This window comes from Cicer arietinum, chromosome 2, assembly GCF_000331145.2.
Source record: "Cicer arietinum cultivar CDC Frontier isolate Library 1 chromosome 2, Cicar.CDCFrontier_v2.0, whole genome shotgun sequence".
NCBI lineage: Eukaryota > Viridiplantae > Streptophyta > Magnoliopsida > Fabales > Fabaceae > Cicer > Cicer arietinum.
The window spans coordinates 8,866,700-8,894,496 of NC_021161.2; the positions used below are offsets into that span (position 1 = coordinate 8,866,700).

Sequence of the window (27,797 nt, forward strand, 5' to 3'; positions counted from 1 at the left end):
GAGTTGTACGAAAGCTTTTTTCAATTAAAAAATTTTGTTATATTAAATGTCTTTTAAGTATCGCTATGCATGATGCATGTTCTTGTGGCTCACAAAAATATTCATACGAGGTTATTTAAAAAAAAAAAAAAAAAACAATTTATCATTATGAGGTTTGTAAGGCCACTACATAATTTGAAGAACTTTTGGAATCGTAAGAAACCCTTTTTCATTATAAAAAATTATTAAATATATTGTGAGTGTCTATTCATGACACCTATCCTTGTAGCTCACTAAAATGATCATATGAAGTGTGTATACGTCAAGTATTGGTCATCATGAGAGATCATTGTCTTTTTTTTTTTACCAATCATTTATCATTATTTATATATATTTGTTAGCAATTCATGATACACTATCGAAACAATCTAAAATAAGGAATATTAGTATTCTATGATGGTAAGATGGATCACGAGTTGAAATCAGAGCCGTTTTGAGATGGGGTCCTATGAGTGATAACTTTGATGTCTTATTTTAGGTAATATATATATTATCAAAAGGAGACGGTTTTTAAGATAAAAGTTAATGATTTTTTTTTCTACAAAAACATTAATAATTTGTTAAGAATTAATATTTTTTTTAAATGATTTCTATTCAAATCAATGCAAGACTATTTAATTCATTTAAGACATTGTCGATCATGAATAAGATTTTGATAATTTCAATTTTGAAAAACTTCTCTTAGTAGATGCAGCACTAACAAAGATAATTAATATTATTCTATAAGATATGCAAGTTTTAGGCAAACAATAAAATGTTTTAAGAGAATTCAATATATATTGTAAAACTTAATTTTGATTCAATTGTTAAAATAGAATTTCACTATCAAGTTCATAAGAATTATCATGTTTCAAATAAGTATAAAGATTTCTGCAATATAATTTCAAGTTTTTATAGAAAATGATGTAAATTTTCAATACAAAACACAACTAAAAATTATCATCATATGTTTTATATTGCTTGAATCTTATATTAATTGAGTCAATTGCTTGATCTACGATATATAGAATAATGAATCCTAAAAGGTTGTTTAGAATAATGAATCCTCAAGTCAATTTTTGTTAGCAGTCCAAGGACATGAGAAGATACAACATGTTCGAACGCAAGAAGAAAATAATTTAATGGAACAGACACAAGCTTTCTTTAGCCAGAGACGACGAGGTCGAGGTCGAAATGGACGTGGCGGTAGAGGTTACTTTAACTCTCAAGGAAGAGGATTCACTCCAACAATTTGATATAATGAACAACAAAATAATGAATTCTCTTTTAAGTAGAACCATATTTCAAATGGAGAAAAGCCACATCAAAATATTCAAACCAATGAGTATAAAAGAGTATGTCACATTTTTAAGAAACCAGACCATGAAGCAATTGATTGACAGTACATGTATAATTATTTGTATCACATCTCACATGATCAATGCAAGTAATCTTTCCTATATTAAACTTTATCATGGAAATGATGTAATCTATGTGGGTAATGGAAATAGCATATGAATAACACATACTGGTTATATGAATGTTATTACAACTAATAGAAACTTAAAATTGAAAGATGTTCTTGTGATTCCTGACTTAAAGAGTTTGTTATCTGTTGAAAAATGTGTATCTGATTACCATTGTAGTTTTGAATTCACCCTTCTGGTTTTATTATTAAGGACTAAAGTCAAAGTATGATTGCACGTAGGCATAAGAAAAGGCAGTTGTACACTCTCAAAAATAGATTGTTGAGAGACTTTAAGTACAATAAAAGGAGCTTTGTCCACAATTTGGATCAAGGACTTGGACATCCAAACTTCAAAATCCTATCTTTGTTGAAAGATAAGATCAATGTAACACAATGGATATCAAAATCTGATGTTTGTGTTAGCTGTCAAATAGGAAAAAGTTGTAAATTGCAAAGTTCTAACAAAACTTTTTGAATTTCCTCTTGACAAAATCCATTGAGACCTTTGAGGACCTACACCTACAAATTCTAATCAAAATTTTCTATATTATGCACTTTTTAATGATTATTTATGGTTCTCATGGATTTATCCTTAAGAAAAAGTCAGAATTTTTATATTGCTTTTTATGATTCCAAAGACTAGTAGAAAATTAGTTTGATAGAAAAATTACGATTTTTCAATGTGACGGTGGAGGAGAATTTAATTTTAATGCTTTTCGAAATCAAATTCATACTTGTGGTATTGAATTTCATACACCATGTCTAGGGACCCCAGAACAAAATGGCACCGCATAGTGGAAACATCGCCGTATTTTTAATATTGGACTAACCATGATGTTTCATGCCAATATTCGATTACGCTTATGGGTTGAAGTTTATCTAACGGTTGTATATTTGATAAAAATTGTCTTTATCTATATTGAACAAAGAAAGCCCATATTTTAAGCTTTCCAAACGACATCCACAATATAATGGCTTGTGGGTGATCGGATGTCATTGCATTCCTTCACTGAGGTATAAAGGGAAGGATAAGTTTTCTGCAAAGACTTATCCTTGTATTTTTCATAAGTTATAGTCCAATGCACAAATGGTACAGATGTTTGGATCTAAAAACCAAATACTCCACATAGTTCGTGTTGATTTCTCACCAAAACCCAGCACTGTATTTAAACAAAGTAACAACGCAAAACTCCGAAAAATCTCTACTTAATCAAGGAAATAAGAACATAAGCATTTCATTAAAGCAAATAAATAAAATTAACAAAATATATCAAATACCTCCTTAAATTAATTAATAAATAAAAGATAAATAAGACTAAAAACAATGAAAAATATGCATATGATGAAGAGTCACCAGGGGGAAGGGGAGTATATAGTGTTTTATGGAAACACAATTAGAGAAAAACTTAATGACAATGAGAGAGAAACTTGCAGAAATAATTATAATGAGTTGTTAACAACTCTAGGCCAAGCAGACGCCCAATAAAGATCTTACCTTCCTAACCACCCTTTCCTGATTTTGATAGACCTGACTTCACCCAACCTTGAGGTGAAGGCTTGGTCAATCTCTTTCCACCACAATGTGGAATCTTGCTCTAACTTTTTAGAGGTTAGAGTGAATATGGCCCTTGGAGTCTTTTCCTTAATGAAAAGGCTTCTAATTAATCTCTGACAAATTATTCCAAACAACATTGTCAAATTGGAAAACGAAGACAAGAATGTTTTAGGGCATGCTTCTATCATTCACATGTGTTTGGCACGGGGGTCGAGAGTGACCCAAAGGATGGTAAACTGATTCATTGCAAACCTATCAACATTAGATGGTTTGAGAGTGAACATAGGTAGATTGGTGAGACCCCAAGTGATAGTAGAAGACTCAAATACTAAAGCAACAACCTCAACTTGAACCACATAAACAATACCCACCCCTTCAGATGCGAGATGAGCGAACTGATGAACACTGATTATGAATGATGATATTGTGCGATCTGCATGCGTTTATTTTCCCAAAGTTTATCTATTTTTATTGTATATTTTATCTTTTAATATTTAACTGTACATTTGGTTAAACAAATTAATTAAAAGGACTTGCTAATTCATAAATAACGATGTTAGTTTTCAACATGGTTGACTATAGCCATTGATATTTGTTTACTTTGTAAAATAAAATGACGATGAACAATTCATTTGACATGACACTTGAAGATTTATCTAAACACTTTATGGTTCCTCATTGTGTGGTATTTTGACATGCACCATTTTTTCAGAACTTGCATTTTTTCCTCTAAAGTGTGTTTATTTGTAAATTGTGCATAGATTGAGGCATTTTTCTTAGTACCTTATGAGCAATATTTGTGCCTATCTTGAATTTACTTAGCTCTATTACAAGCCAATGGTTCAAAATTATTTTTTTCCTAAAATTTTGTTTGGAATTAGATAAAATTTTGATTTTTATGACTTGACAAAATATTAAGTTTGAGATTTCTAATGCAATAACAACTTTTTAAGTTTGGGGTGAGGTACAAGAGAAGCAAAAGTAGAAAATTGTTAAATATAAAATAATAATAATAATAATAATAATAATAATAATAATAATATTGTTTAAATGGATGTTTAAAATATAATTGAAATTTATCCTAAAACTACTTGAAGAAAAATCAAATTTTAACATGGAAAAATAGAAATGACACTTAAGAGAGACATTATAATTTATATCCCGTCAAACTCAGACATACTTACGATATTCATGCTTAATATTAGAAGTGACATTTTATCTATTGTCATAGGTGTTTTTTTCTTAGATGTTTTTATAAATATGGGATTTGATTACTAAAGTTTGTTAAATCTTAAGATTAAATTTAATTTCCTATGACATGAAATTATTGGCTTGATTTAAATCTTATAAATGATTTCTTGTTGTTTTTCTATTTTGATACTAGCATAATGTATTCTTAATTGTGCCATATTTGTGGAATAAGTTTTTATTCCCCACTTTCTTGCTTTGTTTTAACCATGTTTTGATTGTTGTGTGGCATTGCTTTAATAAATAAAGAGACATCATATGAGGTCAAAGTACTAGGTAAAAATTTGTTCTTTAATGATACCTTGAATGAAGAATGTAGCCTTAATTAATTTAAGTTGTAATCGTGAATAATATAAAGTATCAATTGAGCTAGGCATATATTGATATATTCTAATTCTACATTGCTTAAGTATAATGCTAGTATATGATTACATTGAAACATGGATATAAAAAGACCTAAAAGACCTTTAAAGCTTAATCACAATGCTAGCTTGATTTTGTGGAGGCATATATTTTGGATGATTTTATTTTAAATTTAATGCTGCTAATGATATTTTAGTTGTTGTCATGCAACGATGCCCTTTAATCTAATATGTAATAGTTAATTAAACTAAACAGGATAATCTCTAGGTGTATTTTGATAGGTAAAGCATGTTGAAGTTTTGTACATTCTAAACTATGTTAATAAATAAGACGTAGTTGTGTAAATCTTTCTTCATCACATGAAATTTTGTCTTGTTTGGAAATCGTTATATGATTTGTATGTAGTTAACACGTTTTCATGAAATTGAAAAGAAAAAATTTCGCATTGAAATTAGGTAAAATAATATGGAAAGAAAATTAGTTGCATGTGTGTATCCATGTTGAACCTATGATTTTTTTTCTCTCACTAACTTATCACTACCAAATCTTTAGGTTTTAAATAGATAAAACTGCATGTAGAATCCTCTTGGATTTAGGAGTTCACATTTGAAATTTATTGACATCCATGATTTAGAAAGAAAAAAAATAGATAAGCAAATTAATATTATGTTATTCTTGTCTTACGTTAGTATGCTCTGTGTGTTAGAGTTGTTATGTTAGAAAATAGAGAAGTGTAATGGAAAAAGTGAATTAAAATTTCTCTCACATGTATAGTAAATCAGAACTAGAGAATGATGATTTGTGTTATAACATTGTGAAGGTGACAAAATTTATTCATATCTTATTTATTTGCAATTAGATGCATTCTTTGATTTGATGTGTGGATAATTCATAGAATTATGGTGAGTTGATGTTGGTATATAATTTATGACTCAGTTGTACTTGATTTGAATTATATGATTGACACCCATTAAGTTCAGTGTCAGCATAACCATTAAGATCCAATTCTAATATTTCATAAAAACCTCGAACTCTAACATTTCATAAAAACCTCGAACTAAATAAATTAAAACCTGTTATTTCTAAATAAATGAACTCATGTATATGTGTTTTAAAACCTGTTATTTCTAAATTAAGTGCTATTTAATGTCATGTTATAGGTTACATTAGACAGCACTTTCTAAAGAAAATGGTTGTCTAATGTACTCTTATTAAGTTACATTAGACAACTTTCTAAAGAAAAGCGATGTCTAATATAACCTATAACAGCGCTAGTGTTATCTCATGTACAATACGACATCGCTTTTCTTTAAAAAGCACGATTATAGGTTATATTAGATATCTCTTTCTATTATTTTTTTTAAAATGTTGTCTATATCTTTAATAGCGTTGAAATACACAACTCTTGTAAGTGTTTTCTAATACTTAAAAAGTGTCATCTTAGACTTTTCTTGGTGTAGTGCCACCTTTAGATTAAGATTTCGACCACCATGAATGTCACCATTGAAAACCGAAACCACATATGAACTCCAAGCAGTTGTAGTTCACCTATATCGTATCGCTGTGATTCTTGAACCATTAGAAACTAGACAAAATCAATTTTATATTTAGATATTGACATAATTGAATTTCACACATTATAGTAGGAGAAAATTCATTTACAATTTCGATTTTCTTTGTTGTCCTGTTTTGGTACCTTCATGTCTTCTCTTAATAAACAGAACCAATTAGATACTTCTCTTGGATAATAAAAATTATAGGTATAAACTAGAAATTCTAAAATTTCTAAAGAGTAGTGATTTACTCAACTCTGACATCGTTTTTTGGTATTTTAATAAAATTTTCTAAGTGGAGGCTAAAAATTATGTTGCTGCTGAAGTTATTAAGCCAACACCTAGTGATGCGACAAACCCCTTTTTAGATATTTTAAATTAATATTTTCATATTTTATTCATGCTTTTTCAATCTTGTATTATGATTCCTTAAAGTGTTGTAGAACTATATTATGATATTTTAAGGATTAAAATTATTCTGCCTATTACCTAATTAAAGTTCCATTACTTCAATGACAGATGAAAATGTACAAGTCCGTGCTTAGATTGAATTTTCAGTATGGTAGTGATATTTACTATGTACTCCTCATATATGAAATTAAACAAGAGGAATAAATATCTATATGCATATACATCAAGTGCTTACCCTATATTGGTAAGAATATTGTTGTTATGAATATGAGGAAATCCTTACTTAATAGTAAGGTAATAATATATATATATATATAACCATGGTGGAGAATGTTGGTAAGTCATGGTAAATTGGACGCCACTTGTAGGTCATAATAATGATCACCCTTACCAAATACTACTGCAGTGTATATGACACCGTTGTCAGATATGACTAAGTTCTCTCAAGTGATCCATGTTTGAGCGACTTAGGAATAATATATGATTTATGGTATATAAATAAAGTAATGTTCCACAGATATCGTTGATATTGAATGTTATGAAAACTTTATTTTTGAAAGGTTATGTAAAATATTTAGATTGTGATGGTTGAATGATAATTCATTATAGGAGAAGTTTTCCATGCTTAACACACTGAGCATTGCTAGAAATATCTTTAAACTGTTTTATTACATCCTATGTTACTCAATTTTATATCTCACTATTTTATTTTAGGGTGATATTTACAAGTAACAATAAACATTTGAGTTAAAGAGTATATTCAGATTTTTACTTATCTTTATTATTACTTAGCTCTTTTGGCAGAACCACTGGTTAACATGCAAATTTCAGCATAGATGAATACAGATTTTAACTCAATTTAACAATTTCATGCATTCTAAACTTAAATGTTTCAAGGATTTCAACCCCTAACCTTTAATCACATACCAAGACATATACTAAACAAGATCAACACTCATGAAGACAAAACCTACAATCAATTAATCATGTAACAAAACTATTTCTTCATCAGATTAAAACAACAAAGAAAGGTTCAAACACAACTTTCTTAAACATATATTAAAAATCCCAATTCAAACAACTCACAAAACCTTATTTGATTATGAATGCAAGAAATTTACTCCCACTTCATTTCAAAACCCATTTTAAAACAAAACCTCTAACACTCATTATCTACACGGAAAAACAAATTTCAAATCAAAAGAGGGAAAAAGGAACTCACTTTATGATCTAAAACCCTTCATAATCTTGAGCTAAGACTTACTCTTTATCTCTTCAATCTACAACCTTGATTTTCCTTTTCTAGTCCTCTAATTCTAGGAAATGGGGGAAAGATGGGTTTTTGATATGATATAAGGTTTGCATGTATGATTATGGTGAGAATGAGGTGAAAAACTTAGGAGGCAGAGAATGAAGGGTGTAGTCGAAAGGGAGAGAAAAGGAAAGAGCAATAGTGGTGTGATATTAGTGTGATGAAGATGAAGGGAATGAAGAATTGAAAGGGTGATGATGGTAGTGAAGTTTCTTAACTTTTGGGTTTGTTTGAAGATGAGATAATAGATTTTGAGTAGTGAATGAAAATGAGGGAGAGTGAGAGATGGGAATTAAGATTTTTAAGAGAAAGTATAATACATCGTTTTTGGTCTTATATTAATTTACATATTTAATAAACATATTGTTTGAATAATTTCAACAAAAGTACATGTATAAAGAAGACTTAGGAGTAGGATTGTTGTAGACACAAAACTTCTCCTTTTAATTCTCCATGCAATAATTCAAAATCAGTGTAAGTAGTTTAAGACTTTAAGCCAACTATTATATATTAAGGACAATTTCTTTTTAGATATCCTTTTATTCAATAAAATCTCTATTTTCTTGTGTGATTAAATATATAATATAATATTGAAATTAGATATTTATAAAATAAATAAAATAAAAAATTGTTCCATCATATTCATATGTGCACAACATTCATGACATAAATCTCAATTTCTAGTTTTACACCTATTTTCCAATAACGTAAGGAACTTTGAATCATAATGGCAATCAATCATTGAAAATCATTACAAAGAGAGATAATTACAACAACAGACATAGATGATATTGGCATATGTGACATAAAGAAGATATCATTTTTCTTTTTGTTTGGTAGGAATTCTATGAATTTGAAATATGGATGTTAATTCCTTCGTCATCTTTCTTTTTCACCTCATATTTTTCTATTCTTGAAGGCTCATCACAATGACCATTTTTTATGATTACCCCAATAAAATTCACAAGGTGGTATTTATCCCTAGATACTGGATTTGATTTCAATGAAAGACAAAAATCCGTTATTTCCACGAGGTAAAAAAAGGGCGAGAAGTTCGTAATTAATAGTGTCGGAAACGGTAAGTGTTGGGTTGTTATAATATATAACGTTTTTGTCCTCTGTTTTATCTTCTTCGATTCGATCCGTTGTAAATTAACAATATCAATCACAAGGAATGGGATTTGAATTGTGATTTCATTGTAAAAATTAATTTTTGCTTTAAATTTTAAATTAACTCAAGATCAATTTTGGTTACATAACAAAAATACATAACGTTTTTTGTTAGTGAAAACAAATAAAACATATTATTTCTACGTGATCAGTTATTGTGAGTGAGAAATAATTAAGGATAATGATAAAGAGAATCACACAATGATTTATTTTGATCCATCCAAGGTGGACTACGTCCACTTCTAACAATTTGTGAGTTTTTCAATTAATGTGTTTTACACAAGAACGTTATTGCTTTCACACAAATTTTTTGATCAGTTACAGTTTTCACCTTTCAACCTTGAAAGGATTTCTTAGAATTACCTTTTAGTCCAGAAAGGATTTTTACACATTGTCTTTTAATTATAAAAAAGATTTTTTACAAATCACTAAAACTATCTTTAAGAATATAATTTTGAGGTTCAAATGAAATTATAAAAGAAGGTTGAAGGACCAGAATCTACTCAACACTTATTTGAGGTTGATTTTTAGCAAAAACTCAGTAAAAATATCCTTAAATTTAGTGTATGAGAACTGCAACTTTTGCTTGATTTAAGAACTTTGATTTTTCAAGTATGATTATTTTAGTGATGAATTAATTGCACTTAAAACTCTTGTTGTTGTATTCACCTTGAAGTTCTTCTTATAGGCGTGATGAAGGTTTATGACAACTCATATGTCGTTACCAGAACATTCTTGTTTTGTTACCATAACGTTCTTTCGGATATGTCCCAAAGTTTTTTCATGCCCCAACAACTATGCATTTGGGATATATCCCCCGTAGTTGAGAATAATAAAATTCCTCTTGTAAATGACTATTCTTTAGTCATTCAAGATTGAGTCTCACATGTTGCATAAAGATCTACATGTCTTACCCTTGACTTTTACTTTGTGACACTAACTTTGTTTTCCAATTTTCTCTTTCTAAACCAAGAGCATTATGTTAAGATTTTATCTCAAGAAGCTTAATGATTTTCAAAATCAACTACTTTCTCTTCAAGATACAGAATGATATGAATTGCTTGAGTAAAATGCACTCAACATGTAGTGATTATATACAAGACAAAGTAATTATTTGACCCCAAAAAAAAATCAGAGTATTTCATTAAGTAATGGTTCATTGGTTCCAATGTTACTTTTAGCTAAATGCCTAAATCATCAAGAAAAATGCTTCTCAGAAAAACAGTTTCTCTGGAATATTTATATGTGTAGACATATTTGCAAATGAGAAAAGAAATATTGCTAACACATTCAAGCAATGGATAATCAATCACAAATTATTCAGACAGGTATATGAATGTGAAATATATGTTACAATACCAGTGTGTAGTCAATCCTCGGCTGTCAAAGGTGGGAGGTAACATTCTCCACTTTCTGCACTTGTCACATTGCACCCACTCAGAATCTGGTTTGTAGACACTGTTATCCTTATCCTAAGGAAGAGAGAGAGGTAAAGTTCAGAAAACCTTCAGGTAAAGGAAGAATAAGATGACATTAAGCATTCACAATTTTAATTAAGTTACTGCTATCCAATTCAATCATTTGAAACAACCTACTACGATAACTTGAAAATCTAGCTCACATGTAGAAAGCAGCTTCACTTTAAAACAATATATTCTTTAGTCCTAAGGAATACTTAAATATGAATATTTCACATATTAATTCATAAGGGATTTAATGCATATGTTTACAAGAAGTGGGGAAAAAGAATCCCATAACATCAGAATCAGATCAAATCAGCTTAGGCAATCTAAATGAATCTAGGATGCTAGAAAATAATAACATAATTAATACTACATACAAAATACAATACAGTTAACATGAATAGAATAACAAGAATTGATGATCTTTCATAAATGATGATAGAATTTAAAGAAAAGTTTTATCAACGTAAGCGAATCAAAATTATTGTCCCAGTATTCATATGTTTTTTTTGCAAGCTACTGCTCAAGACATGCATATGCTTCACAGTCTTGGAATCCCTGCTTGTTATTGTGCACCCACCACAAACAACACATTTTAAATTAACAATCAGGAATCACACATTTTAAATTGACAATCAGGAATCAACGCAATAGAAATTGACAATCAAGAATCAACAATAATAACATTAACAATCTGAATTCATTCCGTAAATTCGATCTCACATTTTGCCTAAACAAATACACAACTGAAATGCAATAAAACCTAAACGGCTACACTGAGAGTGAGACGACAACACTTAAATTGAGAATGGACCACAAACGAGCGCGAGACGGCGACACTGAGAGTGAGGGTGACAGGTTCGATAGGGTCACGGGTTCGAGAGGGTCACGAGTTTGAGAGCTAGGGTTCCAAGTGAGTGATGTGATGGAACCGTTGATGCGGCGACGATATTCACAACGTTGAGATGGTTGAGAATTAGTGATGGGTTCAAAATCTAGGTTTCATAGTGACGATGACGAAGTGAGAGTTTTGAGATGAGGGCTCAATCTGATTTTACAAAGTATGTTATTAAGTTTTCAAATAATATTAAAAAAATTAATTTTAAAAAATCATAAACTTAGCGTCGGCACTTCGACGCTAAATATTAAAATAAAAAATAAAGTAGTGTGTGCCTTATTTTACTTAGTGACGGCGTAGCCGACGCAAATTGTTTTTAAAATTTAAAAAATTGTTACTTTAGCGTCGACTGGACCGACGCTACAGCGACGCTAACTAGCGTCGGAATCGGAGGTCGATGCTAAATATAGCAGCTAAAATAGATTTTTCTAGTAGTGTATGTTTTAAGACATTTGTTTTAAAAATAATCATAATAATTAATAAATTACAATTTAAATATAATAAAAAATTGTTCATTACTTTTGAAATAATAAAAAATAATACAGCAATCTTCCACATATTTCTAAAGTATAAAATATTTTTTAAAATTTGAGAAATTATTTTTCTAGGTTATAACGAATGGGTGTAGGTGTCTAATTTTAGACTATGAACTTAGATCTTAGATCGATAAGACTGAATATACAGTAAATTGGTGAAACAAATTTTATGAACCAAAGACACTTCACATGCTTTAAAGGTCTACCAATCACTTCATACCTACAATTCTCGTTGTTGGCGTTGGAATGCGCAAATAGGTCGTACGCACAACTGGTCATATTCATGATTGGTAGCACTAGTAGAACTAATTAACAATTGATTTATTTTTATCTATATGAACCTTCTTTTATGGGATCACTGATCGCAAAAATTGAGTTACTATCATAGTTAATTTCAAGTCAACTTAATTCTCATTTCTTTCAATGTTTACTCACTAGACTCTATAAATAATCGGTCAAATGTTTGACTTCACAGGAAGAAAAAGAAGAAAAAACAAATGACATTTCATTAAGTTGTCTATATTTTTTTATGATAATATCATAATGAACCAATTTTTTTATGTTAACTAATTCCCATGATAATACCGTGGAATGTTCTCTACCGTCCTCTCACCAGCGCCGCCACTCAAACTTTGCCGCCCTAGGCAAGTCCCGGTCGTATCTCATCCTCTCTTGCTACAAGAACCACCCTCCACTCAGATTCGCAACCAGTCAATATATATATATATATATTGCTTTTATGCTAAAATCCATACAAGACTTTATCGTTGCAAATCCTGGTCTTTCGCCCCTCAATTTGAAGCACGAATAACCCTTAATCATGTTCTTGCAAATCCATTTCATTTGCCCAATTGATTCATTTTATTGGCTCAATTTGTAGCAACAACCCAATCACATATTTGGAAGTATCAGAATTATATGTAGATGGCGGCAAAAATCGTGATTAATGTGGAACCATATTTTAATTTTGGGTTATTTGTGTTTCATCCCTAATCTGTAGGTGAGTTTTGGTAGAGCATATCTATATTTGATATTGTAATTGACAGCGGCTTATATGGTTTATGTTTATGGAATTTTTATTTTTTCCATTTATTGAAATTATATTTTTATAAAAATAGTTTACTTTAAAGTTATAATTAAGTATTATAAAAAGATATTTTAAATAATATTTTTATTAAAAAAAATTATTTTGATGATTGACTACTTCGTATCAAATTGTTAATTTTTACAAGAGTTACAAATATTTACGAGAAAGACCAAAAGTGTTAAGTTTTAAAATAGAAAACTAAAACTACAATAAAACATAACTAATATTAAAATATAACTAAAAAATGGATTATATTTTTTCTCCACCTACAAAAATAGTTAATTATTACTTGTATGATTTCATGATAAAAAAAAATACGCGAACAAAATATTTTACTAATATATAATTTCAAAGAATATTTTATTTAGATTTTGTTCTTATATCATTATTTAAAAAAAAAATATATATCTAATCTCATTGACACATTAAATATCAATGTCATAATGAATGCTATAAAAAAAAGATTAAATTTTGAAATGAGATATGAATTTTATTGGACCCTATAAAAACTTATTAAAGATATATATCAACCAAATTAAACTATTTAGCTTTTACACTTTATATTAGAAACAATGTATTCAAACAAAAATTAGAGGGAATAATTCGTAAGAAAATTACATCAATTTTTGTAGACTAAATTATAATCTAAATATCTACTATTAGAAAATCATAAGGAATAATTCGTAAAAAAATTATAAAAACAACTACTATACTTATAAAATAAAATTTTTAATCTAAATTTCAACTAATTTTTAATTATTAAAAATGTCAAACAAAATTTGATTTACTACACTTCTTCAATATATTTTTTAAAATTTACAACTTAAAATTATTATATACAATACAATATTATACATTTTATTTATTTATTAAAATTTTAAAAATTTAGCCATCAAATATTTTGGTTCAAGATCCGCCATTATAATGCTTGCTAAATTAAAATAGTTGGTGGGTTGTGTGTAATGATCAAATTAATGTATTGAAAGATTGTTGAATTTACTATGGTTTTACTTATGCATTTGAAACTTGTTGAATTTATTTATATATTTGAATATTGTTGTTTTTATTTTATTCGTGTCAGAGGTTGTTGACTTTTTTAAAGAATTGAATAATATAATTAAAATTTTAGTATCCGATAAAAATTAATATTGAGTATTAAATATATTTTTATTCAATTAAATTGTTATTGTTGTTATTAATATTTTTTTCCATAAAATAATATAAAAGTCAACCCAATTAACCCAACTAAAAAATAATAGTGTTTATTGCTAGTTCTATGAGTCAATATTTGATTTGATTGATTCTAATCATTACTCTGTTTTCGGTGTTTATTTCCTCAAAATTCTCTTCTCAACCGTTAGCGTTTAATTCAGTTTCTTTCTCTTGTTACGGTTTTTTACTCATTACAACGATTCAATGTTGAAAATTTTCCCTTGTACCCACTCATTTATCCCTATACCCCAAAAGTAAAGGAAAAATACTAAAATACCCTCATATATATAAATATTTTTTTTTTATTTCTTCATTTAACATTTCCGGAACAGAAATAACAAGCAAAAAAAAACATTCCGGAAAACTTCTTTCAAGTTTTCCGGTACACAACTTTCATTCTGGAAAACTTGAAAAAAGTTTTCCGGTACAGAACATCATTTCCGGAAAACTTGAAAAAAGTTTTCCGGTACAGAACATCATCTCCGGAAAACTTCAACGTAACATTTCCGGAAACCACCGAAAAACTTCATCCACATGTTTTCCGGTAGTTATTTGATTTTTTTTAAAAATATTTTTTAAAATAATTTTTTTGTTTTATTTTTTTTATTATATTAGTATTTATTTTATTTTAACTAATTTGTAGATCTTGTTATGGAAAGGAGTATTAATTATTAATTATGAATTATTATGGTATATTAATAGTGTATTAATTATTAATGGTATATTTATGGGTGTTAATTAATATATATGATACGTTAATTATTGACTAATGTATTATCATTTATAAAAATAATAAAATTAAAAAAAAATTAAAAAAATGGTGTATACCGGAAATGTTTTTGAGAAAGTTTTCCGAAAACACCTTCTGTACCGGAAATCTTTGGAATAAAGTTTTCCGGTAGTACAATTTTTCACTTCTGTATCGGAAATCTTTTTTAAAGTTTTCCGGTAACAACTTTCTGTACCGGAAAACTTGAAAAAAGTTTTTCGGAAATAAGGTGTGTATCGGAAATCTTTTTTGTAGTTCCGGAAAAGATGAAATTATAAAAAAAAAAAAATAATTTAAATTAATAAGGGCATAATTGTCATTTTCAAAAAATTATGGGGGTATAGGTATAAAAATGGAGGTACAGGGGAAATTTTTCTTCAATGTTCATTTGACTCAAGCCTTCAAATTCCTCACACCCTTTTGCAGAGTCCGTCTAAGGGGCCTCTCCCTAAAAAACAAAATTTTTTATTTAAAAAATGCCTCAAATATTTTTTTATCTATGAAAAAGGCCTTAGATTTTATTATTTTTAAAACTAATTTTGATAAAATTTTATATAAATTAAATAAAATATTTTATTTTTATTACAAATTATTTAATACTTATCTCAGTACAACTAAATTGATTAATTAAAACAATAGAGATGAGAGAAATATTAATTATAAATTGAATAATCATGAGATAAAAGGTGAGTGCATCATTAATAAGAGAAATACTAGTTATAAATGGAGAGATCATGAGATAAATAGTGAACATATTGTTAACATGAATTACTTGAGTGCTACAATATATACACATTCTTTTCTTATTTAACTAAAATATGAAATATTTTACATGAGTGTTTGATGTTGTCGTATAACAGTTGAAATGTCTTATTTCATTATTTGAAAAATATAGAGAAAATAGATTTAAAAATATCATTAATTTTGTTAAACAAAATTTATATAATTATTAAATAAAATATTAATAATTTATTTTAAATTTTGAAAAGATTTTATTTAATAATTTCGCTTTAGGCCTGTTGGGCCGGGCCTGCCCTTTTGTTACCACTCACATCAAAACCTAAAACAAAGGAAAAAGTTACGATTTTTCGGATTTTTCTGATATGGGTATTGGCGATTACTACAAAATACTAAAGGTGAATCGTGATGCAACGAATGAAGATTTGAAGAAATCTTATAAGAATTTAGCAATGAAATGGCACCCAGATAAGAATAATCAATACCCTTTAAGGAAACAAGAGTTTGAGGCAAAGTTCAAGAAAATTTCTGAGGCTTATGATGTTCTTAGTGACCCTAAGAAGCGTCAGATCTATGATTTATATGGTGAATATCCGATTAACTCGAATCGAATCGGTGAGGAAAATGGTGATGGAAGTAATTTGAAGGAAGATGTAGCAGTTGACGTTGTTGAGAGTTGTTTGGTTTGTACTCTTGAAGAGCTTTATAAGGGTTGCAGGAAGAAGGTTAATATTATAAGGACTGTTCCTGATGAATTTGGGTAATCTACTTTCTCCTTATTCCTTAATTATTGTTATTAAGGTTTTAAAATAGTGGTTGAGGTGACTATTGATTATGGTTTTAAATAGTGGTCTCAGTGTTCCAATATTATTGATATTGCATCGAATTGTGGTCAAATGCATCTTATGCTGCCTTAATTGCGGTTGCATTGCGTTTTTTGCAATATGAAAATGGTTGTGTGGTGGCCTTGGTCACGGTGTTGCCACCGTGGTTTGATCATTGATATTGTAAAGAATTTTGGTCAAATGCGACTTATGTTGCTTTAATTACAGTTGCATTCCGTTTTTTGCAATATAAAAAATGGTTATGTATCACCTTTATTTAAAATCCTTATTATAATAAACATTTGTTCAACAAGGCTTAATTAAGTTCTTTGGCCTAAGACACTTCTAATTCTAGTGTACTGGTTGTGTTACATTTTACTGTAAGCATTTGTAATTATGACAGAAATTTTGAATTGTCTAAAAGAAACTATTGTATCATTTGTTGCATACTGAATTTTGGATGTTTTACTTGGTAGTCGATCCCATGGTGTGTTGCCTTGGCTATCATTTGTTTTATTATCTTTTGTAGTATAGTTGCTGCTTTTTTTGTTATGCTTCACCTTCACTTGGCTATTACGTTCTTCTATTTTGGTTGGTTTAATCATGCTCACTTGCGCATGGAGTGTGCATTTAGATTTATCTTTATTAGATAAAAGTAGAAGAAAAATATGTTTGATTGATTTGTTTGAATCAGTGTTTTAAAACCTGAATCGGACGGTTCAACCGATTGAACCATGAACTGACATTGTATTTGGACATTGAGCAATTTGATTGTGATTTCATCTCGGTTCAAGTGGTTTAATGTCTGAATCAGATTTTAAAACATTGGTTTGAATATCATGCTTATTTAGTGTTGAACTAAACCAATTGAATGACAATTGCATGAACATAAAATTAGGACTACAATGTCCACTATTTCCTGCCTTGCTTTTCAATTTACTTTGAACCATAAGTTGGCTTAACAAGAACCCTTTTTTTTGTTTTTCTAAATTGCTTTTGATAGGAAGTTGAAGTGCATAGAAGAAATCTTGAAGATAGACATTAAACCAGGTTGGAAGAAAGGCACAAAAATCACTTTTCCTGGCAAAGGAAACCAACAACCAGGATCTCCTCCATCCGATCTAATATTCGTCGTGAATGAGAGACCACACTCTTCCTTCAAAAGAGATGGAAATGATTTGGTAATGATTCAAAAGATATTACTTCTAGAATCTCTTGTAGGAAAGACTCTCAACTTGAGAACCTTGGATGGAAGAGATCTCACAATCGAAGTAACCGATATTGTGAAACCAGGCGATGAGTTGGTGGTTCCAGATGAAGGTATGCCAGTTGCAAAGGAACTAAACAAGAAAGGAAACCTTAGAATCAAGTTTGATGTTATGTTTCCATCAAGGCTTACCACACACCAAAAACATGATCTAAGAATGATTTTGTTTGATGCGGATGATAACTAAACCATTTTTTTTAGTTTAATCTAATGTTTTTTTCTTGGACCGAGTTTAATCTAATGATTTTAAGTCTTAATTAACCTTGTTCTACATGAAGTGTAAATAGCTTGATATGAAATTTCCACTATTTGATATGAAATTTGTACATTATATATATTAGAGGTTAGCATAGTTGTGATTTATTTGCAGCATGATATGTAGCTTTGGTAACAAGTGTTTATCTACATTGACTGATTTCAGTTAAATAGAGTTGTCATGTTTTATATGACGTGCCTAGTTTGTAAATTTGAAATTGACATAAAATTTGTTTAGATCGGTTTATTTGAATTTATCTACTAACATAAAATTTATGCTACCATTTGATAAAGCTTATGAAAACAATTTATGACATGTCTATTAACTATTTTCAGCGTATTTCTATATCAATGTCCATCGGTTTTGTACTCATCATCTATCATTCAATTTTCACATTTAATTTTGTAAACCATTTATTTAGATGTTAAAATTTGAAAATTATTTTTCTCTTTTTTCTTATAAGACAGAACTAAGTTAGTTTGGTCTATAACATATTGTAAGTTGAAGATTTTGATAATAAGCAGAGTCAAATAACATAGAAGAATCCAATTTTATTGATAGTAGTTCATAACATATTACATTGTATCATCTTAAATGATAAAAGAATGACACCTTATTTGAGTGAATATTATGGCACCAACTTGTTGCAGCATTCTGAGCTTGTAGTGAAGGAAGAATGTACTGCAAAAACTCTGTTTGTGTTGCAGTGCATGATCATAAACTTTAGTTTCTATTTTTTTCAATCATCCTTCGTAGCTCTTCCTTTTTAACCCCAACCACTTTATCAACAACTTTTCCTTTCTTAACAAGTATGAAAGTTGGCAATGCATGCACCTCAAATCTTTGAGACACTCCCTGTAGCAATTTATATTGTGAAAATAGTAAGTTCTCAAGTGATAAATCATCATGTCATTAAAAAATAATAGCATTTATAATAGCTTTAATTAATCTCTTAGTCTTGATCTCAAATTATATAAAATTTCAGAAACTCAAATACATAAAAATCTAATTACAAGTATTTAATTAGTGTAGCGAGTTATTTAAAAATTCTCAAATAGCTTAAAAGCTGACACAATAATTCTTTCGACGAAAAAATATCTTATGTCAGCTTCTCAATTTCAACAGTTGACAGAGTAATTATAACGATTTATAAAGTTATTTTTTACATTAAATAAAAAACCAGTTAAAGTAAAGGGTGATTGGTAAACATACCATTATCTCATCCACATCAAGCTTAATGAACTCAACATGAGTGTATTTTGAAGCAAACTCTTGCATAATTGGGTCCATAAGTTTGCAAGGTCGACACCATTTAGCTGTGAAATCAATAACCATCTATACCAAAGAAAATACAACATTCAGAAACTAAATTTTACCATGATTAAGATACTAGCTAGTTAAAGATGGTAGTTACAAAAACATACCAATTTATCAGTTTCTTTGAAAGCAGCAAAATGAGCATTCCATTTAGCAGTAGAATGGAAGGTAAGTACATGGGAAGGGTTTGATGGTCTATTAACATACAAAAAGTTAAATGAGTTGGATCCCATGTTTGGTATATGAATGATAAACCAAAAAAAAAATGATTTAGGTGTATGAATGAGCAATGAGTTTGTTAATTTGTTGGAATGATGGAAAAAATGGTTGGAATATATATATAGAGAATTGTAGAATTGTGTGATTTTGTATGAAATCTGAAATGAATCAGATGCTTTACATTGTAAGCTGTAAAATGGAATCCTGAAGCTGTTAGGACAAATTTTAGAGCGTGTGCACTTGATGGAATCTTGAATGGTTGTTCTTATTCCACACATTACTTGATGTAAACATAACTAAAAAGGTTATGTTAAGGATTATTCCCAAATTATAAGGGACTTTGGCATTTTCATATAGATTACAAAAATTCATAAGTTTGTACCCAAAAAAAATCTTATAACTTTTTTTTGACTTTGTTACAATTTATAAACTTAAACTATTTTTCTATTTTATACTTATAAATATTTAAAGTTGCACTCAATGAGCTCGTTTGTTATAGGTTTAAAGAAAATGATATTTATAGTATTTTATTTTTAAAAAAGAATTTTAAAATGAAGTTTCAAACGAAAAATTGATTTAAATAATTTATTATAAAATATCATTTTGAGTTTTTATTCTATTTGTTACAATTATTTTTGGATTATGAAATTTCAAAAAATAATTAAAATGAAAAACTATTTTGAGAAGTTTTACAAATTACATTTTTGAGAGATATTTTTTAAAAAAACAAATGTAAGTTGTATTATGTTAAATCTATAATATTATTGTTGGTATTACTTTAATGACTTTCATTATCTGGTTTACTTTAATGACTTTCATTATGTTGGTATTACTTGGAGATGGAGATTTTCTCTTAAAAATAGAAGAAAAATAATTATTTTATGTTGATATTAACAACAACAAAAAATGAATAATGGTACGATAAAGACAAATAAAAAGATGATGGAAAGAAAATGAACAAAATCACTTCTACAATTGATATTGTAAAACAATTTATAATTTAAAATAACTTTTTTTTCCATGAGCAAAGAGCTAAAATGAAAATTTGTAAAAAAATGATAGTTTTTAATTATAAAAAAATATGCATAAAAATATATTAAAAAATGGGTTAAACGTGCTTTTTAGCCTTATAAATTTTTATAAAATATTATTGTTGTTTCTATAACGTTTTTTTTTTTACAAATTGGCCCTATAATATATTAGTAACTATATTTTTAACAAAAATAATTTGGTTTAGTACCTTATCCATATTTTATTCAAGACAAAAATCACATTATTCTTTATAGGAAATTTTGTCAATATTAATGACATAAAAAATAAATTTAATCCTAAAAATATTAAATGTTAGAAAAAAATATAATCTTATAAATTACTTGTGCTTATTTTTAGATAAATTACTTATGATTATAAAAGTAAACAAAAAGAATCTGACATATATATAACGAACAAACCTGACAAAAAAAAATCATTTAACTTAACTTCACATTGAAATATTGAATCGCATTATAAATTGAAAATAAATAAGAGTTCAATACATTGTTATCCTTAAAAAAATATACAGATGTGTTAAACAAATTAATTTATATAGACAGTCTGTATAAATATTCTTTATATTATCTATCCATCACAACTTTTAAATTATTAATAATATTTAATTTTTATTAAAATTTATTGTAAAATTATTTATATAATTAATTATAACTTATCAATCGTATAAAATATTTTATCATATAAAACTAAAACTACAAAAATAATAATAAAGTCCAATACAGAAATTGCACCTCTCTTCTAGAGATCTATGTGACTAACTAGACCAAACAAATTGGCCTTTATTTAAAGAAAATAAATAACTAAAATTTAAAAACATTCTAAATAAATAAAAATTACCAATAAAAATAAGTAATTATTATTTTTAAATTTTAATTCAACTGATAAATATTAATATTATTAAGTTGAATGTTTTATCTTAAATTCGAATATATTTCAAACCTATATTTATTATTTTGTCGGCAAGAACAAAAGCCAGAAGATAGTATCAAACCCCTCATTGGGCTTAATTTCCATCAAATTGGACTGATTGAACAATTTTTAGTGTTATTTTTTCTCGTATAGGCTTAGATGACAGAAAGTAGTTGACTCTTTGTCACAACACAAGCCTCTTTAGCCTTCTTGGCCCTTGATCATGACATTGAGCCTCCAGTCGAGCTTCCTTTATCTCTATTAGATCGAGAACAATTAAAAGATCAAGGACATAATTACATAAATAATGGAGCAATAGGCAAATCTACAACTTATCTACCTACAACTTGTTAGAATTAATATACTAATTCATCAATTAAAATAAATATAATCATTCTTTATTGTAGAAATCAAATAAGTATGTTTACATGTATATCAATATAAAAAAAAAAATCATAAATCTTGACAATTTTAAGATTTACAATATGTTTGACCTATTAAAGATCAAGTCTTAAGAATACATAGATTTATCGCTTTAATAATTTTTCAACAGCGAACCTGAATAGTTTTAAGTATCCTTAAATATAGATGGATGACGAACATCTATTGGCTTGTAGTTCTTTCTCAACCAGAATTTCTTATGCTTTAAACACTATTCACATAGGGAGAAGAGACAATATGCAATATCTGTTATATCGAAAATCATAGTCTTTATATGGAGTAATGGTCAATTGAATTTTCATTATTCCCAAATGAGTCGTATGATATCCACTCATAATTTTTTGACTCATATCAATTAAATAATAATTTAATTAATTATTTAATCAAAAATATGTGTAGCCTTATTCTTAATATGATCACAATTCTATTAAGATAGAAAGACACTTATTAACAAATAGCTAATATAATTATAATAGAAAATATATGCCCATATAATATTATTGAAATATAATATAATATAAATATTCCAACAGAACCTCTTTGATAAGTGGTCTACCGTATACTGATACTTGAAAATTATTTAAAATTTCAATAAAAATAGATATTGTCTCATAGAAACAGACGTTTATGCTCCTCCTCATTCTCAGAGTTGAGAAAGGGACTAGATTAATATTCACTCGATAAAAATAAAGGAAAATAAATAAGTACTCCTCAAAACTGAACTCTTCAAATCGATACTAGGAATTTATCATCTCAATTGTAACGACAACAAAGATCTTCAACTTTTACTTTCAAACAACGTCACAAATCATCATTACAATTTCAAGTGATTTTTGGGAACTGCTCCACAGTAGATCATATATTGTACTGATCCATTTAAACACTCATATTAAATTGTGCATATTATCTTAAATTATATACTTGCTATTACTTTTAATAATATATTTGTTTATATATTTTTACATATTTAAAAGTCTCGTAGTAATTAAGTTTAAGTAAAATATCATATTCAATACTTAAGAAATTCATAGATGATAGCTAATAATATATAACACTCAATAGATTATAGTATAACTTGATCAAGCATATTCCAACTCCTACTCATTGTCTACATGTTACAATGATTGTTACATTAACAATAAATTGTCTCAAAATAAATATTAATTTTAATTTTTAATGTTAAATTAATTTTTTTCAATTATATCATTTAATTAATATTATGTATATTATTCTCAAAATAGTATAGTCTACTTTACCTTTACGATAGAGAATAACACTCAAATTGTTAATAAAGGATAATTCAATCAAATTATTATTATTATCCTTTTCATCCATATTCATTTTATTAATGCTTAAATATAATTTCGATCTTTTATCTTTTACTAAATATTTGTTTTTGTCTTTTTTTTTTTAATTTCACTTTTGTCTTTTATCTTTTATAAACGACGAATATTAATCTTTTTCATTATACTTCTTTCAAACAACTATATAATTATTGTTGTTAACTGTTGAGATCTAATCTTATATCAATTGTAAAGTTAAGTTATTCATTTCAAAGAACTTAGATAAATATCATTTATTTCAAATGATTTACATATATTTCAAAAGCATGCAAGGATAATTTTTTTTCAAGTAAAAATCTATTATTTGGTAAAATAGATGTTTTTTTAAAAAAATATTATGGTGGATATATATTGACAATTGTTGAAAAGAATTCAAACGATTAAATGTTATCATAATTTTTATTGTGATAGTGATAAGAATTAAAATACATCACTTAATAAAGATAAAAAATGAAATTAATAAAATAAAAAAATAATAATAATTAAAATGAATATTAAATAAAATATAAATAACTAAAATTATACATAAATATTTTATTAATTAATATATATGAAATGAGGATAAATACACTTGTGAGTTTGATGACGTATATATCTAAAAAGATGTTAAAAAAGTGATTGGGTATGAAAATTTCGAATTTCGACCTAAAAAATATTAATAGATGAAAAGCCCAAATAAAAAGTTGAAGCAATTAATGAGGATGACGCGCTTAAATAAATATAACCAAAATTATTGTAAAAAAAAATTAAAATGTTACCAAAATCAATAACCAAAAAGAGCGATTCTCATTTGCCCTATGGTACTAAAAGCAATATTTGGATATCGACCGACAGCTTGAGCCTTGAAGGCAATGTTTGTGTTTGACTTTTGCAGCATATATACAAACAAATCTAAAGATTCTGACAGATGAGATGAGAATTGAGAGGTTCTGCTTCTGCCACCAAATTTACTTGCCATCTTTTCTCCAAAACCATACCTAAAAGAGCTGTTACACAATTGGATAGAGAGCATCTACTTTATAACAATTGCATTAATACCGCTCAAAATAATAAAATAAAACATTAAATACATAAATAAAGAAGTAAATTTAATGGTCCCGAATCTTTTTAACTCCACTACTTTCTTTGCCATACCAATGTATTCTTCTCGGCACCAAAATTTGGTGGACCATAACCTCACTTTAATTTCAATTTATTTGGTGTATGTTTAACTTGACCGAATTAAAGTTCTGTAAAACCAAATATGAATTTATATTTATATAGGGCAACAAAACTAATAGGAGATTACAAAATTATTTTTTTTCTTCCTTATTTTAATTATAATAATAAATTTGAATTAGGAGAAGTATATCCATTTATAAGATTATAGAAAACTATTTCTGTGAAGATTTATAAAAAAATTTACATATAGTCTATCAATTTTAGAATTCCGAATTTGAATCCAACTAGAGTGGATTGGATTAGAAATTTTACTTCTAATAAAAATTTGACATGATTCTTGCGATCCTTTAACTTAATTTCAGCTAATACTTTTTTTTTTTCAATTTGGTCCTTTATTAAATTTTATTACAAAAATTTAAAAATATAATGAATGAAAATATGAGTTTATTGAAGATTTGAGTTATAAATTTGATTAAATTTGTATTATATTGAAGATGATAATTAATTTTATGAATTTTGTGTGAAAATTTTGATGAATTTTTTTAAAAAAAGGATGACATTGTTAACATTTTAAAACATAAGATATCAAATTGTTTACTTAAAATTAAATCAAGAAAGAAAAAAAACAAGATAGAAATATTATCTGAAATTAAGTTAAGGGACCGAATAAACAAATATCTCTAAATTTTTTAAGGAAGTAATTTAGATAAGGAGTTATAATTTTAAGAATGAATTATAGTTCTCATCACGCCCGCTATCAACCTGTGCAACCAGAACATTGGCATATGGCCTCCAATTATGGAGTACCTCAATTTTTTTGTATAGTATACCCTAACATTTAAAAAATTGCATTTATTTCTTAATTTTATAAGTTGAACATTCTAAAATTTTATATTTGCACCTTATATCTATAATAAATACTCAATTTTCTTCGTGAAAATGTGACAACGATTATAGCCTATTGGCGCCACCTGCTATCACTAAGTGTTATAATTTTGAATCTTGATGTTAGTTTTGTAATTTTAGAGACTCGAATTTTTAGATTCGAATAGAACTTCCAAAAACATTGAGACAACCCTAATTCTGATCATCGTTGAAAGCCTGTAGACAATCAATAAATTTGATCATTGAATTGAACTAATTTTTTTATTTAGATGATATAATCCCCTATTTGATATTGGGTCTATTTTTTGTGATGGACCAACAATAAAATTTAACCCCAAATTAAAAATGTTAGGCACAATAAAATTTAAAGATAAATAATTTAATTAAGTTGAAACATATTTGAAATATTGCATGCAAGTCAAATTCGTCTCATGCATCTAATCAAGATTTGGCATATTAGATTTTAAGGTAAAGTTTATTTTTTTTAAATTGGCAATCTCAAAATCAAAATTGTTTTTGATTTTAAACGGACAACTAAAGTAGTGTGACGAAATGCAGTTACATAGTTATATGGTATTGGGTGGTTTAAAAATATCTAAGCACCTATATTCTTCTTCATCCATCCGAGAGAGGTGATTTAGATTGAGATATTTTTTAGTCTAAAATCACCTTTTTAAATTGTTTTCGATCTTTTTTTGTTGAAATAAATAGTTTTTACAAAGAGTTTGTTTCACTTTTGTGTTTTGTCTGTGTTTACGTCATTTGAATGTGACGTTAGTTCGTTATCTTGGTGTGCCATTTTTTTTGTTTTCAATTTTGTTATAACGTTTGTTTCATTTATACTTACATATTAGATTTGATCAATTACAAATTCAATCAATAACTTTGATTTTGTCAATTTGGTATATCAAGTGTGAGTGAAGAAGTTTTACATTGGATAGAAAAGTGGATGTTGAATATTATATCGGTGAGATGACCCATATACACAATGACTTAAGGTTTTGGATGAAGATGTGATGTCCAATTCAAAAATGTGGTTGCTGTTAACCTAATAATAAAATAATAATAATAATAATAATAATATATCAATAAAGAAAAATAGTTAATACTTCATTAAAAATGTAAAATAAAAAATAATATGACAGAAACAAATATTTCAAATAATTAGACAACATATGATGATTTTGAAATTAACCAAGAGAGTTCAATCTTGCATAAATAAAGCTTGGTATGAAAATAAATTACAATTTACTTTTTTCGCTTTTGGTTACACAGAAACGCTTTGCACGTCAAAAACAATCTAAAAAAGGGAAAAATGTAAATCACACAAATTAACATGTAAATGACATGATATATATTAAATAAATTTAACCTTATTCTTGTTCCTTTGTGATCAACACACAGCCTTAACCACGTGCAAAGATTAAAAGACTCAGTTTTTATGCTTCTCAATCAGCATTGTAAGCTCGTCTTTTTTTGCTCCTACCACCTTGTCAACAACTTCTCCTTTCTTCATCAATATGAATGTTGGCATTGCTTGCACCTGATATTCTTGAGTCACATCCTGTTTACAATTGAAATAAAAAAGCACAAATTAATTCCTAATACCAACTAATCATCTATAAATTTTATATATATCAAATTTATTACATCGTTTTATATCGTTTTAACTAATACAAATTTTACAAAACCGTCCGTTAAATTAAAAGTTTATATTAAATTATTTAGATAAAAAAAAATTACAAATTTAAACTATATTTTAAATTTCTATTGGAAGAGATGTTTATGTTTAATTCTCACCAAAGTCTTGCCTATAAAAAATAGTGAATTGAAAGAAAAAAAAAATGTATACCATTAATACATCCACATCAATCTTGATGAAATCAACAATATTTTTGTACTTTGTAGCAAACTCTTGGATGATTGGATCCATGTATTTGCAAGGTGCACACCAAGTAGCCGTAAATTCAACCACCATCTTAAGCCAAAAAAAAGAAAAAAAACACATGAGACAATAATAAAGAAAAATAAAAAATGAACATCAAAATAATGAGTAATCTTTAATTAATAATATCACACCAGCTTGTTAGTTTGTTCAGAAGCTTTAAGGTGAACCTTCCATTTAGCAGTGGAATTAAAGGTAAGAATGTTAGATGATGACTTTGCTGATGATGTATGAACATACTCCATGTTGGATAAATTGCCACCCATTTTGCTTCTTTCTTTTGGGATTGAGAAACAATTTTTTTTTTTAAAATTTTGAATAGAAGTTATTCTTACCTTGTTTGGATGATAGCATTCACTAAGAGAGCCTCATTTATAGG

The 27,797-nt window shown here is 27.5% G+C and overlaps 3 protein-coding genes across 6 annotated transcripts; 1 reads left to right on the forward strand and 2 right to left on the reverse strand.

Annotated features, from left to right (window-relative positions):
• Positions 1 to 16,124: 16,124 nt before the first annotated feature.
• Positions 16,125 to 18,341, forward strand: LOC101490542 (uncharacterized). The gene is made up of 2 exons (XM_004489906.4): positions 16,125 to 16,561; positions 17,629 to 18,341. The coding sequence occupies exons 1-2, from the start codon at positions 16,167 to 16,169 to the stop codon at positions 18,077 to 18,079; spliced, it is 846 nt and encodes a 281-aa protein (XP_004489963.1). The 5' UTR covers positions 16,125 to 16,166; the 3' UTR covers positions 18,080 to 18,341.
• Positions 18,342 to 18,679: 338 nt separating this feature from the next.
• Positions 18,680 to 19,785, reverse strand: LOC101490867 (thioredoxin H2). Its single transcript, XM_004489907.4, has 3 exons — positions 19,573 to 19,785; positions 19,361 to 19,483; positions 18,680 to 19,003 (listed from the first exon to the last, which is right to left on the reverse strand). The coding sequence occupies exons 1-3, from the start codon at positions 19,696 to 19,698 to the stop codon at positions 18,872 to 18,874; spliced, it is 381 nt and encodes a 126-aa protein (XP_004489964.1). The 5' UTR covers positions 19,699 to 19,785; the 3' UTR covers positions 18,680 to 18,871.
• A 1,858-nt stretch (positions 19,786 to 21,643) lies between these two features.
• Positions 21,644 to 27,782, reverse strand: LOC101491183 (thioredoxin H-type 2-like). 4 transcript variants are annotated; one of them, XR_003471637.2, is made up of 4 exons: positions 27,553 to 27,782; positions 27,326 to 27,451; positions 26,846 to 27,037; positions 21,644 to 21,901 (listed from the first exon to the last, which is right to left on the reverse strand). XR_003471637.2 is itself a non-coding variant. In XM_004489908.3 (3 exons), exons 1-3 carry the CDS (start codon positions 27,682 to 27,684, stop codon positions 26,906 to 26,908), a joined length of 390 nt encoding a protein of 129 aa, XP_004489965.1. In that variant the 5' UTR covers positions 27,685 to 27,781; the 3' UTR covers positions 26,653 to 26,905. The 4 variants fall into 4 exon arrangements, 1 of the variants encoding a protein (XP_004489965.1); XR_001143331.3 differs by lacking the exon at positions 21,644 to 21,901 and adding an exon at positions 24,143 to 24,404; XR_189415.4 differs by lacking the exon at positions 21,644 to 21,901 and adding an exon at positions 24,143 to 24,413.
• Between the last annotated feature and the right edge of the window lie 15 nt (positions 27,783 to 27,797).